Source organism: Girardinichthys multiradiatus, chromosome 13 (genome assembly GCF_021462225.1).
Source record: "Girardinichthys multiradiatus isolate DD_20200921_A chromosome 13, DD_fGirMul_XY1, whole genome shotgun sequence".
Lineage (NCBI taxonomy): Eukaryota > Metazoa > Chordata > Actinopteri > Cyprinodontiformes > Goodeidae > Girardinichthys > Girardinichthys multiradiatus.
In genome coordinates this window covers 22,915,320-22,931,386 of record NC_061806.1, presented here as the reverse complement: position 1 = coordinate 22,931,386, position 16,067 = coordinate 22,915,320, and the positions used below count along the sequence as shown (strand labels likewise).

The 16,067-nt window shown below is 39.0% G+C and overlaps 1 protein-coding gene across 10 annotated transcripts in view; it reads right to left on the bottom strand.

Annotated features, from left to right (window-relative positions):
- Positions 1-9,380: 9,380 nt before the first annotated feature.
- nfyc (nuclear transcription factor Y, gamma) overlaps positions 9,381-16,067 on the bottom strand; it is a 29,737-nt gene continuing 23,050 nt past the window's right edge. For 8 of the 10 annotated variants that reach the window (XM_047384240.1, XM_047384244.1, XM_047384246.1 and 5 more), the window contains exons 7-11: positions 13,376-13,444; positions 12,937-13,095; positions 12,650-12,754; positions 11,558-11,617; positions 9,381-10,663 (exon numbers count right to left, since the gene is read on the bottom strand). In XM_047384240.1, coding sequence (XP_047240196.1) covers positions 10,544-10,663; positions 11,558-11,617; positions 12,650-12,754; positions 12,937-13,095; positions 13,376-13,444 — 513 coding nt within the window. In that variant the 3' untranslated portion in view covers positions 9,381-10,543. The remainder of the gene's footprint in view (positions 10,664-11,557; positions 11,618-12,649; positions 12,755-12,936; positions 13,096-13,375; positions 13,445-16,067) is intronic. The other 2 variants (XM_047384248.1, XM_047384249.1) reach the window with 1 other exon arrangement.

Below are 16,067 nucleotides of genomic sequence, written 5' to 3'. Positions count from 1 at the left end.
TTGCGAAATATGAAGCAGGTTTCTCTTCGGTGAGTTGATGTGCGAGGAAAGAGACGGAGAAGTCGGCGCATCGGGATGGAGAGCTGCACAGCAGCGGGACCGATGAGACAGCATTAGCAGACTTCTCGTTTAGGAAGATTTTCAGGATGATAAAATGATCCCTGAGTCCGAAAAGTTGGATACAAGTGTATCCCAACAAAATAGAATACAATCAAAAGTTAATTTATTTCAGCTTTTCTATTCAAAAAGTGAGTCTATATATTTTATAGATTAAAAACACAGTTGTATATATCAAACGTTTATTTCTGTAAATTTCCATTATTACAGCTAATGAAAACAAACATTTGAATATTAAATAAGACCAATGGAAAAAATTGTTTTTAACACAGAAAGTGAAACGTATGACCATGTTGTGGGCTACACAAACATGGAGACGACTGCTCACTTGACAGATGTCCAGCAGTGTCAGTGACACCCTCCACAAAGAACGTAAGCCAAGGTCGTTGCTAAAGAAGCTGTCTGTTCACAGAGCATTTTAATGGAAAGTTGAGTGGAAGGAAAACCTCAAACTCAGACATGTAACACATTACATAAGATGAATAAAAATATATAATTTTTAGATACAGGGATGTCAACTTACTGAAAGCTATGTCCCTGTACTGTAGAATACAGGCACTTCGAAGTTGATCAGGGGTCCTTTTGGGTGAATTATTGCATCAATGCTTTGCGGCATGAAGACGATCAGCTTTGTGGCTATGCAGAGGTGATAAGGAAGCCCAGGTTGCTTTAACAGCGGCCTTCAGCTTTTCTGCATTGTTGGGTCTGGAGTCTCTCGTCTTCCTTTTGACAATACTCCATAGATCCGCTGTGAGGTTTGGGTCAAGCACAGCGATATGGTCATTAAAGCAGGTATTGGTACTTTTGACAGTGTGGGTAAGTACCAAGTGCTGGAAAATGTAATCAGGGTCTCCATAAAGGTTGTGAGCAGACAGAAGCAAGAGGAGCTTTAAAAACTTGGTTGGGAGTAGACTTCAGCCTCAGTCAACTCCTTGTGAAGCTCTCTCCAATTCTTGAATCAGTTTACTTGACAGTCCTCTTAAGGCTGGAGCACTTGAAAGAGCAACCTTTTTCTGTTTAGCCCAGAAAAGACAATTCTGATGTGGTGGAGTCTTAAAACAAGGAATGTGACAGTTGTAGCTCATGTCCTGTGTATGTCTGTGTGGTGACTCTTAAAGCACTGACTAAACTTTCTTTTAATACAGCACTCTGTAAACAACAAGCTTCTTTAGCAAAGGCTTTAGGGGAGGGTGCCACCGATTGTCTGCTGGACAACAGTTTGCTGGACAGTGATCATCAATCATATGATTGTGTGGGCCATAAAATAACATTTTTGTATTAGAAATCCTTTTAAATGTCTTTTGTAATATTGTAATTTTCAAAAGAACTGAACTATTTGTATTGGCTGTATGCCAGAATCATTATAATTAATGGAAATGCACACTGATTTTCCCCTTTTTAATATGAATTACAAAAATAAATATACTTTTAAATGATATAACTTACTGAGATGCACCTACATACTTTTTATTGGTCATATGTTTAAGTTGTCATCAAATGGTAGCTTTGTTTTTCCTTGAAATGTAAATGTCACTTGTGTTTATTGTTAGAGGGGGGCTGGATCCATGGCTACAGCCGTTTGAAACAGTAGGGACAGGTGCTGAGGGACACAGCGACGCTTACGGCCTTTACCTCCTCCACAACACACACTGCCTTTCTAAATCCATGACTGTGACACAGAGGGGCTCGTGGTTATGACACAAACGTGATATTATATGGAGCTCAGGACCCTGCAGCAGGATCACCTGTCTGAGGGCCTCTGAAGAATGCATGGAGAGGTGCCTCCCCAACACTCTGTTGGCCACACCATATTAGGAGGTCACCAAAAAGGGCTCATATATGTAGAAGTTACTCACAGTGGTGTGTTTTCTTTAGTTCACTTCAAGTGCTTTCCAAAGTGAAGAAAGGTTATACAGGGTTTCAAATAATTTCACAACTAAAAATCCTAAATGTTTGGTGTGTATTTATATTTAGCCCTCTTTACTCTAATAAGACAAACAAAAAAGATCCAGAGCCCATCAGTGAGTAATCAAACATAAATCCAGCTGTTCTAAGAAGGCCTCAGAGGTTTGTTAGAGATTATTGAACAAACAACATCATGAAGATCAACAAATACTGCTGACAGGCCAGGGAGAATGTTTTGTAGACGTTCAAAGCGGGTTATGGTCATAGAAACATATCCTATGATTTAAAAATCTCTCAGAGAAAAATCCATCATCTGACAATGGAAATGCTATGGCACAGCAACTAACCTACCAAGACGTGACAGTCCACTTAAACTGACTGGGTAACTGCAAGAAGCAGCTTGGAGGCCCATGGTAATTCTAGAGGAGCTGCAGAGATCCACAGCTCAGGTGGGGGAAGCTGTTAACAGGACAGTTGTGCACTACAAAAGCCTGGCAAATATCAAAAAGTGGGAAAAAAAGAAAGTTATTGCTGAAAGAACGACAGATGAAGTCTCATTTCCAGTATGCAACAAGCTGTGCAAGAGACCCAGCAAACACGTAGAGCAAGGTTCTCTGGTCAGATGAGACCTAAATTGAAGTTTTTGCCTTAAAAGCTAAACTCTTTATGTGGTTGAAAACTAACACAGCACATCACCTTATTTATGTGTTAGACTGGTCCAGTCAAAGTCCAGACCTCAATCCAATTGAGAATTTGTGGTAAGACTTAATTTTCACGATGCTCTTCATCCAGTCTGACTGAGCTTCAGCTGTTTTTCCAAAATGAATGAGCAAACATTTCAGTTTCTAGATGTTTAAAGGTGGTAGAGACATACCTCCAACAGAGTTGCAGCTGTAATTGCAGAACCACCGGGTTCTACAAAGTATTGACACAGGGAGGCTGAATACAAATGCACGCCACGCATTACACATATTATGTAATATCTTTCCAGCTTTAGCTTAAAATAAAGAACAAATCTGCTCCTTTTACTTCAACAAATTATCATTTACATTTTGTAAATTCTCACCAAATATAAGGAGTTTTCCAGAAATCCTTATTTCCCCACCTGCATTTAACAGGAAGGCTATCCTTTTACGTGCAACATGCATTTACATTATTCCATATCACCAGCAGAGGCAAGTTGATCACGCTAACCACACATGATCCTGTTAATTGTTGTGCAGCAGTTTATGGAACATGGAGTCCCTGGAATGACATGTGGGAATGCAGCTGGAGTGTCACAAGTAGGAAATCTCGGCATTATTCCCAGGACCCCCTCGCCTCCATGAACACCCTTACATAACACATCACTAATCTTAGGCTTGCTTCATCATGGACTGATGGAGTCGTCGTTGGCTTGGAAGTTGAATCACCTGCTGACAGCTCCAGGTGGTTTCAAGTGGCTTTAATTCAAGATGGCAACCCTTGTAACTTTGTTAGCTCAATTTGACACCAATTCTATATGCAATTCATTTTCTGATTAGCTAGAAAAAAAAAATCAATAGCACACCTGAAAATATGATATACAACAAAAAGTCTTTGTCTTTTATTAAAATAGTTTTTTTGTTTTATTTCAGAGTTAAAATAAATACAAGCCACAAACATCCAGTGACTTTTATTCAAAAGCAGACTTTGGTGCATCTATTGTTTAAGTTAAATACAGCAAGTGTTTTAGATGAAAGAGTCCCTCATGTCCCCCATTCTTGCTGCTGAGTATAATTTTTTTTCTAAACCAAGAAAATGGAAAACAATCGACCCAAAAAAGAATGAAGACCTTGCATGCTTTTTGTCCAACAAGTCAAAGTTGTGAAACCCTTTTTATGTTTTAGATCTACAACAATTTACAGATTCATCTCTGACAAAAATCTGACCCCCTGATTTGTTTTATTTAATATGGAGTGTTTAGTTTATTGGTGAGGAGGTAAGAATTAAAAACAAATCACAATAGATCTCTTTCTTGCATTTTAAAATAATAATTGATTTTTTTGTGGCTCACCAGTACTTTCAACTTGATAATTTTGGCCCACATGGCTTAACGTTTAGACACCACCTTTTTAAGCTTTTTAAATATTGCTCTGACTGCGGATATTAACATTTACCTTATTTGATCATCATGTTCTCTTGTGTTTCCCATTTTAAAGAGTAGCAAACAGAAATAAGCCTGTGTTTCAGGTCATATTTATATCTCAGGGAAACATTCTGATCAACTTAAAAATTGAATATACATTTAAATATGCTTCAATTCCATTTATTTATTTTAATTGTTTAGGGTGGGCAATAATTAGCGCCAGTGACTTGGTTAAAACACTTTAACATGGATTTTTTTTCTTCATTGAATAAATGTACTCAAATTAAAAGGTAAGGTTTTATTGAAAGTTTCTGTGAAAGATTATGCTGCTGCAATAAAAGATTAATTTATAACACGTTATTTACTATAGCATTTTTTTGGCACTAGTGGCCTTTATTTTGTAAGTTGATCAACAGGAAATGGGGAGGAAAGAGAGAGAGAGGGCTAGACCTGCAGCAAAGGTCAACAGCCCAGGACTCCACCCGTGACCACTGTGTCCAGGACTATAGCCTCTGTACATGGGTTGCGTGTTTTACCCTTGCACCACCGCCATGCCCCACTAAAACACTTTTTTGATGTTGGGGATGCGTGGAGGGCACAGTTTGTAGTCCTTTTTATCTGACCGTCTGGGTACTTTACATAAGTTAGTGGTGCTTCAGAAATGTTCCTACAGTAAAGATGTGTTAGGGAATAAATTATGTACGGTATTATTCCTAAAATACAAGGCTGAAGGAATAACATATTAAATGCTGTTTAGAGACTAATCTTGTTATTTTGAAGTCTGCAAAGAGGTCTTTGGCCTTTTCGGTTGTCCTTCTAGGCTCATTTGTGTTTTAAATAAAAATGCTAATCTAAGCATCATTGGAGCAGCACTCAATGTTTGGAATACTCCATTTAAAACCTTCTGGGACAACACACGATAGCTGAAAACACTATTAAATAAATAAATAAATACAAATTTGGAAATTGACAGTAGAAATGTGCAAAAGGAAAATCTTTAGCAAGAGCTTCCATGGTCTTTAACAGAGATTATGCAGAGCTCAGTGTAAACATGAGGTCTCAGTATGCTCACTTTTCTCCTCTCTGCTGTTTAACAGCAGGTAGTGACTTTTGAGTGTTCAGTAACACCCTGCAGAGCACAGTGGAGCTCCGGCGGCCCACAGCCACTCATGGAACCTTTGAGAAATACTCAGATTAGCTCTGCCCTCCACCCCCAATCATTTTACTTCTGTTCCCCACTCTGACGTTTACTCACACCACTTAATGGCTTTCCCAGACCGCAGTTCTTGTTTGTCTTTGTTTAATCTTTCCTCTCTAACTCCTTTCATGTTTCAGCCGTCTTTAACACAGATCCTTCCTGAATGATGGAAGCACAGGAGGAGTATGGGAGGGGGCAGATTAATTGTTGATATAGTGTCTGTTGTACAGTGTGAATGTTGTGATAAAGTCTGATTAAAGTCTTTGGAGAGATCGAAGTGACGTTGTCAAACCGTGCTGCGTTTGGGGACAGAAACCCAGGGCGGGTTGCTCACTCTGAACATCACGTACACACTGCAGGAAACCAAAGCAGTTTTACAGTTCAATCCAACAGTCTGCCATTCACAAATGTGAATATGTAAGTGTGAACAACTACAACCGCGGACTGAGCCAGGAAATGACAGCTTGTTTGGCCGGAGGACTCGCTCACTAGACCATTTATTCCAAGTCAAAAGCACTTCTGTACTTACTACCAGTTTTAAGAGTGATGGTTTAGGCTCCAATGTGCCTCGATGGACTATTTTACTGACAAAGACTTTTCGCTGTCAAGGGTACTGTATAGAAATCCCTGCCTCACTTCCATCTGTTAAAATAAAGCAGAAAAACAGCAAAGCTAAAAATAGACTGCAAAAACAAAAACAGGAAGCAAAATAAATGTTGGATAACTGTACAGCTTTCTGAACATACTGACATATTGACCTACCTGCTTTCCAAAAATATTGATCAAACTTTAAGCGTTTTCACATTTTATCACACTACAGCTACAAATCTTAATGTGTTTTATTTGGATTTTATGGTAGACCAACATAGGGGTGTCCAAAGTCGGTCCTCGAGGCCCGGTGTTGAGCATGTTTTAGATGTTTCCCTGCTTCAGCACACCTGATTTACATCTATGACTGATTAACAGGCTTTTGATAAATTGCTATTACCTGAATAAGGTGTGTTAAATATGGGAAACATCTAAAACATGCAGGACACTGGCCCTCGAGGACCAACTTTGAACACCCCTTAGTGCATGGCTGTGAACTGGAAGAAAATGATACAGGGTTTTTAGAGTTCACAAATAGAAATCTAAAAATTGTTGCATGCATTTATATTCAGCCCCCTTCGATCCACTAAATGAAATCCAACGCAACCCATTTTCTTTGGAAGTCACTTAATGAGTGAACAGAGTCCATCTGTGTCTAATTTAATCTCAGCATAAACATAAAACAATACCCTAAACTTTAAACATCTCATACTTCAAACCATCCTTGGTTGTTCACCAGTAGGCCAATGGTTACTTAGGAGGAGCTGCAGAGATTCACAGCTCAGTAAGGAAAATCGGAATCTTGAAGAAAGATGTTTGTCACAAACGATGGAGGTTTACCTTCCAGAAGGACAACGACCCTAAACATACAGCCAGAACTACAATGAAAGGGTTTCATTCATAGCAAACTCACGTGTTAGAATGGCCCAGTCAAAGTCCAAACCTAAATCTAATTGAGAATCTGTGGCAAGACTTGAAAACTGACGCTGATCCAGTGTGACTGAGCTTAAACTATTTGTCAATGAAGAATCGGCAAGAATTTCAGTTTCTAGATGCTGAAAACCTTTGAAGACATCTTAAAGGACTCTCTGTAATTGCAACCAATTGGTAGTTTAATGTACTGATTCAGAAGGACTTTGAAAATTTGTGGTTGTAACCTGAAAATAAGTCAAAAGGTCTTCAGTGTAAGAGCGGAACAACATTACTAATTAATGTTATTAAAATGTGAAAAAGCTTTGGTTCAGCACATTACTGTAAGGAAAAAGATGGTGGTGGAAACAGAAAAGACACTCAAAGTTTCCTTTAAGGCCTCATTCATTTCTCAGTTGTTTTCAGTTAGCTTCAATTCGCTGAGCAAAGGTGCCTTGAAGAGTTCATTACGATTATATCATGTTCAGCTCCCTGTGAGCAGTTATTGCAGGCAGTGTTTGAAAAGAAAAATCTAACACATAACACATTTAGGCACTGTGAAAAAAGTATTTTTCTTTTTAGGTTCTCCTGCACAGAATGGATCATCTGCACAGAAATGATCAAACTCTGCCTTTATTCTGAAATCCGTAGGACCTGAAAACATTTATAGTTTGATGATGATTAAAAGCACATCTCCTGATGCTTCAGCGGAACAAACACAAAGACCACCTGAGGAAAAGTCCGCTCCTGTTATGGTTTCGTTTCAAAGCTCGGAGAAAGACCAGCTGGTGTGAAGGCCCAATCACAAGGTCTTAACCACAGCCAGAGCATTCAGCAACCAGGTCATATGGCCAAAGCTGCCTTGATCTGACGAGGTGGGCAAGCCAAGAAAAATACCACTAGACAATCCCTTTCACGCTTGACTTAAGCACAAATGTTCTCACAAGCCCCATTCTTATTATAAAGAGCCGAGCAGGAGTCTGCACTCATTAATGCCGTTATTGTTCAGTGATTTAAGTCGATTAAGAAAAGGCCTCAAAGTTTAAAAATGCTTATTTGTGGGTTAAACTGAAATCATTTAACCAGAAATCTACACAGTTGAGCGTGCTTTTAAACAAAGAAACAAAATAAGTTCTAAAATGTTAAGCCTGTCATTTTTCAACTTTGGTTTTCATTTCTGACCAAGTGTTGACAAGCATAATGACCTCTTCCGTTTAAGATTTAGGTAGACTAAAAAATGCAGTCTGATCTCATAAAAGCTAAGCAGCCCGCAGCATAATAACCCGTGACTCGACTGTGCCTCATGAAACAGTTTCAGCTACTCCAGTAATAATAAGATTAGAGCTGTTCATTTAGGCTGGATTGGATTGGGGGGAAGGTGAGCAGATACAGTACTGCTGCTTCAACAACGTGCTTGATGAAAGTACTTGGTGTGTTTAGGAATAAAGAAATATGCTCCAGAAGTGCATGCAGATTGTTAGATCAGTGCTGCCCTCTGATGGCCACTTGGTTACAGAACAACTTTGAATCTACTTTAGTGTTAATGCCTTCTTAGTTTTTCACCATCCTATAACCATGGAAGCAACAATCAAGTGTTTATTTCTGTATATTACAATTTACAGATAATCAAAACCCAAAATATATTTTTTTAGAAAATTTTAATATTACATAAAAATGTTATATTAAGTTTTACAGGACAGCAACTCGCTCCACAAGGTGGGAAAGTCTCTAAACTGTCATTGCTACAGAAGCTTGCTGCTTAGTGTTGTAATGTTGAGTGCAAAGGGAAGAAACATGCACAAGCAACTGGGAGAACCAAACACTTGTGAGGACTGACAGCCCATTAAGGATTTTTTATGTGGGGAGGAGGGGGGGATTGCACTGTGTGGACTACAGCTCATTGCTTCCAACAGATGTATCCAGGATATGGACTACAACTGCTCTACTCCTTCATTTAAGCCACTCCTGAACCACAGAAAAATACAATGTCTTACCTGGGCTAAGGGTTTAAAAAAAGACTAGACTGTGCTTAATGCCCCAAACTCCTCTTTATATATAGAAATGCATGTCTGTGTACTGTACAATATTTTGCACCCAATACTTGCTCCTTTTGCAGGGGTGTGATTGAGGGGGTGAGCCTGTGTTTGCTTCACAATCCTTTCAAGGATGCAGTTGTCCCTGTTGCTTCAGCACTTTTTTAAACAACTTTTCCTTCCACTCAACTTTCCAATTATGAACAAAGCTAACTTTTTCTGTTTTGTAACCAATCCTCCTAGTGGAGGGTTTCAATTACTGCTGCAACTCTGTCAAGTCTTTCCCATTATTGTAATATTTATCTTGATGTTGGCCTTTAATAGTCAAATCCTTTAAGAAAGTAAATTTTGTGTTTTCATTAGCTGTAAGCCACACGATTGTGACATGATGAGTCTACCTGGATGTCTGGTCTGGTTTTAGTCCTATTCTGATGTATGGCTGAAATGTCTCCGTCTGCCCGCTAGCAGGCTGCCTCACTCACTAAAAATAAAGTGACAAAGTAGCAAGAAAAAAAAAAAAACCTTTTACACAAGTTATGTTTTTTTAATAGTTTTTTTTGTTTTCCACAAACAGAATTGTTTTACAAAAATTAAAAATGCAAAATGTAATTGTACCTAGCTATTGCATGGCACGCTGGCAATTTAAACTACATGCAAAACAACAAGGATAAGAACAATGATAATTAAACTGTACAACAGATAATGGGAAAGTTAAGGGCAAACATTGAAAAGGTTTATTTGCTTCAGATAGAGTGTGTACATGAGACATCAATCAGGGCAGAGGACTAAAGAGGGAAAACCTCCTGGGAAGAGTGGACTGTGGAAAAATGCATAAAGAAGGCAGAGTGGAGGTTCTCTGCTCTACAGACCAGATGAGGACGAGTGTGGATGCTCACAACACAATCATATACACTCACCTGGGCATACATACACTACTCGCATATACAGTTTGAAGCCTAAACAAAAGAAACCCATGCTTCATCAATGTGGGAAATAAAACAACAGAGTAGATGAAATTATTACACCTTATCTGAGGTATATGGCTTCAATTTATCCAACTAAACACAGAGAGAAAGGAGGCTACCACTAACCAAACATATGTTACAAATACAGAGATTTTTCCCAGTTTATTTCCACATAAAAGGTGAAAAAAGACAAAAGCTTTCCTGTTTCTTTATAATCAGGATATGTTATGGTAGGAAGAATGAAACTGAGGCTGCTGCATTGTTTCCGTGTGCACAAACCGACTGGGACCTTGTCAACATGCATGCGTTTGTTAACTCTACTTGTCCTTCATAGCCACTTTTTCCATTCTGAAGTTACACCATGGCAAACTCAAAATGCACAACAGTAACCTCAGGAGGACCTGGAGCACCATTGTGAAGATTTTTTTTTACCAATGTGATGTCAGAGACAAAAGTATAAAAAGAAAACTGCTAAAAGTTTGAAAAAAAAAATGTACTTTTTGATTGGAGTCTAACAGTGTCCCTTTGGTTTTCAATCCTGTGAGCTAAATTTATTAGAAAATATGCACGTTGTTGCAAGTTTTCAGGTCCCTCATTTCAAATCGGTGGTGCTTTCAAATCAAGATATCAGAGCATCCCTTGGCGAAGTTGATGACATCTGTTGGCGTCACAAGGGCTGGTCTGCGTGTTATGTGTTGCTGAGAAAGGTTCTGGGTCGGACTCAGTCGGTGCTGACCTGCGTGACCTGCGCATCGGCTGTCTGGTTGGTGGACTGGATGAACATCGGCTGGGTCAGCTCCTGTCCCGCTGGCATGGTCACCTGTTGTATCTGATACAGCTGCTGTGAAAGGGAATGAGGCAGATGTTTCAGGCTGTCCATGCAGGAAGATATGAATATCACAACTTAGTCTATAGCTTGTTGTCTCTTTAGTCTCATTTTACTCATTATTTCAAGCAGTTTGATCTAAATCTGCTACCAGGCTTCCAACAATTCTTTGTTTTATAAATCTATACTTTTGCCACACTGATATTTCTGGATTCTTAAGGCATTTTTTATGACTGTATTAACCTCTGAGCATAAGAAATATTCACAAATAATGATGCACCCCAGTGATTAAGCTGGCTTCTGGATCGGCAGCATAGTAAAAGGTCTTTTTCACATTCGTATGGCATCTGGACATTCTTGAAAATTGTGATAAATCTATAATTCTTACTCTGACTTTTTGTTTTATATCAAATATAAAACACTTTTTGATAAGCGATTAATCCAAATATAAATGTTAATGCTCTGTTTAGCATTTAAATCTAATTAAGTTCAAGAACCTTGGATCCAGTAAATGAGTGTTTATCTCTTGATAATCAAAATCAGAATAATCCACGAGTTGGACAAAAAGTATAGGTATGATGTGGAAAATCATAATAAAAGCCGTCTAAGAATAAATCACTGTAAAACGCTTATAATTGATGGAAAAAAAAAATAGTATGGGAAGTCAACTCTTTTTTTCCATACCGAATTAAAGAATTTCCACACTTATCCAGACTCTATAAACTTAAAATCAAATCCAATCATCTATCAGACTTTAAGAGTGCCTACTGTATCCGGAATATTTAACTTCTTTCTGGTTTTATCAGATTATTTATTGACATTTTTAGTGTCTAAAGCAGGTACATTTTAAAACGTCACCAGCTTTCAGAGGCAGTAAAACATTTAAAGCTTAGTTAGTAGATTTATTACCTGTCCATCAGTGAACTGGTTGAATTGCTGCTGTCCTTGCTGCACCTCAGTCTGTGTGATCTAAAAACGTCACAGAATAGTAAGAAATGAGTGATTAAAGTGAAGCTAACTGCACATCTTTGTTGTGTGCAGTTCAAGTGAGAAGTTTACATCCACACATCCTCGCCACTGAATATCATGCTGATTTTGGGCTTTTATTGATGCAGTTTTTTTCTTAATCTAATTTCTCACAGGGGCAAAATTATACATACAGGCTCAAATATGTGCATACACAATATTAATGTTTGGTTAAATGTGCCTTAGCAAGTTGAAGGGAAACCAACAAGCTTCTGGTATATTTCTGGCTAAATATCCATCTGATCCCTCTTCTGATTAGAATTGGTGGAGTTAAATTAAATTGTTTGGTTTCCTAGCATAAACCTGGTTTTTGAAGGTAGTCTACAAATTTACGCCAGGGTCCAGGTTGCAGACTGCATTATCTATTCCAAAATGGTTTTCAGTCTATGTTTTGTATGTTTATGTTTCTTCTGGAACACCTACTAACGTTTAACTTCATCTAGCAAGTATTTAGAGGTAGCCCTCTGTTTACAATATTCTACCCTCTTTGTGCTGCTGGGAGCTAAACAGGCTGGTCATTGTGGCTAAAATAGCTCAGTCATCTCTGACCATAAAAGTTCTCCAAAAGTCATCTGACTCGCCACTTGAAATTGGTTCTATCAATAAGTGTGGTCAAATATCCGGCCACAATTGTGCAAGAGCCTTGTGGTTGGCTACAAATGCGTGTTGCTTTTCTGCAACTTGCAAAGGCGGCATTTAGCCAATAAGTGGTGGGGGCTATACGTATAAATGTTAGTCTGTATGTATAATGTTTACACCATTTTGATTACAAAAAAAAAAACAGGTAAATTTAAAATTGTGCACCTATTTCTTGTTTAAACATTTAATGAAGTTATTTGTTGCATCATCATCATTCCACTCCTGACAAAAGAACAGTTCAAATGTATCAATAGTGGCATAAAAATAAATGAGACATTCATGCCAGTAATGAGTGTATGCAACCCTTTTGATCAGCACCATACATGCGTCTGTTACCTGCTGCGTGTTTGCCAGTGTTTGAATCTGTCCCTGGACCACCTGTGCTCCAGAGACAGGCTGGGCTAGACGGATGTACTGTAACTGGCCTGTATTTAGCTGCACCTACGATGGACAGCCACCAGAGGGAGACAGACTTTGGTTAAGAACAAAGGTCATTCTGACAGAAAGGACACAGCCATTTTCCTATTCTGGAACATGTGGAATGGTTCAATTCCAGCTGTTAAATTAAAAGAAACTACATTTCATTAGTTTCCGGTCCCTTTCGGGTTGGTGCAGCCTCTTACCGGGATTTGTTGAATCTCTCCTGTGTTGGTGATGATCTGCTGCATGACCTGCATGGTTTGGCCTTGTGCCTGAGCTGTCTGAGCTTGACCCTGGGCTGCAGCAGCCTGAACAATCTGCACCTGCTGGCCCTCACCCACCTGCATGGCAACGGGCGCGCTCTTGTGGAGAGAAGAGGAGCGGACCGAAAGAGAAACAAAGACAAAACGCATGCATTACTGCTTGCAGCAAAGACGGTGGCAAAGTTGGTGACATCCCAGGTTTTCAGTGTTGTCTTTCTCCTGTGTCTCTCTCTGTACCCTGCAGAGACCACCTGATCTCATCCTGCACTCACTTCTACAGGCCTCAATCAGCTAAGCAGGACAGACTGTGTGGGCAGCGGTTTCAAGAAGTGGTCTCTAAATGTGTGATAATTGCACGTATAAAAGCATGTGTGTTTACCGTGATGGGTGTGCCTTGTGATTGCACCTGCACTTGCTGTAACTGCTGCATGGTGGCACCTTGCAACATCTGATGGCCGACAGAACAGAATGAGAAAATGAGAGAAGCACACAGTGTGAGAGGGGGTAGCGACTGCAGCAACTCAACACACAAAACGTAAGCATGGGTGTATGCATAGAACGCCTCCAGTTTTAGAATGGAAAATAAAAGCCGCAAGCACAAAAAAAAAAAAACATTTAAGGCATGTTTAGGATATATTTTGGAAAATAGGCAAAGAGTTAAATAAATAAATAAAAAGTAAGACAAACAGAAAGCAATAAAGAAGCTCAAATGATTTGAAATAATAAAGGTCAGTGGAGTTAGAGCAAGATGCCTCTTTAGTAATTTTTTTTTTAAGTTCTGACTTTCTTTCTATAAGCTAGCTTCAAATACAGTATTTCTTTTTTGCTTGCTGAAATAACCCAAAAGCCCTGAAGATCACTGGTTGTTTCTACAAATCAAATTTAACCCAAGAATCTGTCATGTCTCCTGTAAGACTAGCCGCTACTTTGGGGATGCCTTTAAAAGGTAACTGATAGCGGTTAAGATGATCGATCAAGTTTCTGAAACCAATCCCCCCCCCATCCCCCTCAATCCTTAAAACTGGGAAATGACTTATCCAGCAGCAAGATTTCCAATGTTCAAGAGAAGCCGGAGGAACGATGGCAGGAGAGCCAGCAGGTCAGAGGACATCTCCTCAGAAGACATTGGTGTGATGCCTTTTTAGGTGCTGCAAAAAGTTTGTGTTCCCAACATTTTAGTTGTTGCTCCTGAACATGCTCATAGCATTGGTAGATTTTAACGTTTGAATATATTTTGGGTAAGCTGTCGACATATATTAATCAGAAAGGTTCAGGAGGTTAAGGCCTTCCGGCTCAGGGTGTCCTCTGGCACCGAACGGCCATACTGAGTTCGGGAAAAAAAGGCATTTAAATATGCTTCACCCCATGATTTGAAAACATACTGAAAATTATGGTTATGGTCTTGCTGTTATGGTCAGGCAGTGAGAGAGAGCAAGACTTCCAGGAGAACGGAAAGAGACAAAGCTGTATAATGTTGGAGCTTTTAACCTTTGCCTGTTATGGAACAGGCTAGATTTGGAAATATTGGTAGCCTTTAGAATATCTCCGAATCAAAAGGTAAGGGTCAACATTACCTTTGACAAGGAAATAATGGTAACGACAGTATCCATCACACTCTGACCTGTCCGGCAGATGCTACCGATCAATCAGAGCAAGGACAAGCAGATTCAGCAACAGTTACTATACAACAGCAATCCTCAACACAGTCAGAATGTAAAGAAAGATTCAATAATGGAAATTGTACAATCAGTATGAATATGTGTACATGTGTTTTTATATATATATTTTTTTAACTGCTTCAATTGTTCTATTTTATATAAATAATTTATTGCTCAGACTCAGACCAGACAGCTTTTTATCATTTTGTTTTACTTGTAAAAGGATATCGTTTTTCTCTATTCTATTCGAAGGTAAGATGGAAAAGTTTCAAATGTCAACTGTGTAATTATTTTGTCTTCATTTTCAAATAATAGTAAAACCTATTAGTGCTAATGCTCTCTCACACACAGTGGCTAGAAAAACTGTGTAAATACTGTTTTAGCATTTTCTTGTATTATGTTTCTTAAAGAGAAATTGCAATCAGATAAAACTGGTATCCTCAAGTCAAAGATTTTCAAACATTTACAAAATTCTGATTGATTCATCTTTAGACATAACCTTTGCTTTCAAAAGGGAATAAGGGCAGAAACGTTCAAACGAGAAAGAAAAATGCATCACAGATTACTTCTTTCTTTGTAAAAGAAGACAAAGCAAAGACCTTTGTATAATTTTAGGTGACCCATTAATGTTGTTCTCACTAAACATGCATCGACAGACTTTACATCGACGGAGTGTCGAAGTGTAACCGAGGACTGCAGCAGTAGGAGGACTGTGAATCACACCAGGCCTAAACTAGTATGACAGCTCAGCTAAAGGCAGTCTGCTGAAGCAGCATGAAGCAGCACAACTACAGGTCCTTCTCAAAATATTAGCATATTGTGATAAAGTTCATTATTTTCCATAATGTCATGATGAAAATTTAACATTCATATATTTTAGATTCATTGCACACTAACTGAAATATTTCAGGTCTTTTATTGTCTTAATACGGATGATTTTGGCATACAGCTCATGAAAACCCAAAATTCCTATCTCACAAAATTAGCATATCATTAAAAGGGTCTCTAAACGAGCCTATGAACCTAATCATCTGAATCAACGAGTTAACTCTAAACACCTGCAAAAGATTCCTGAGGCCTTTAAAACTCCCAGCCTGGTTCATCACTCAAAACCCCAATCATGGGTAAGACTGCCTTACCTGACTGCTGTCCAGAAGGCCACTATTGACACCCTCAAGCAAGAGGGTAAGACACAGAAAGAAATTTCTGGACGAATAGGCTGTTCCCAGAGTGCTGTATCAAGGCACCTCAGTGGGAAGTCTGTGGGAAGGAAAAAGTGTGGCAGAAAACGCTGCACAACGAGAAGAGGTGACCGGACCCTGAGGAAGATTGTGGAGAAGGGCCGATTCCAGACCTTGGGGGACCTGCGGAAGCAGTGGACTGAGTCTGGAGTAGAAACATCCAGAGCCACCG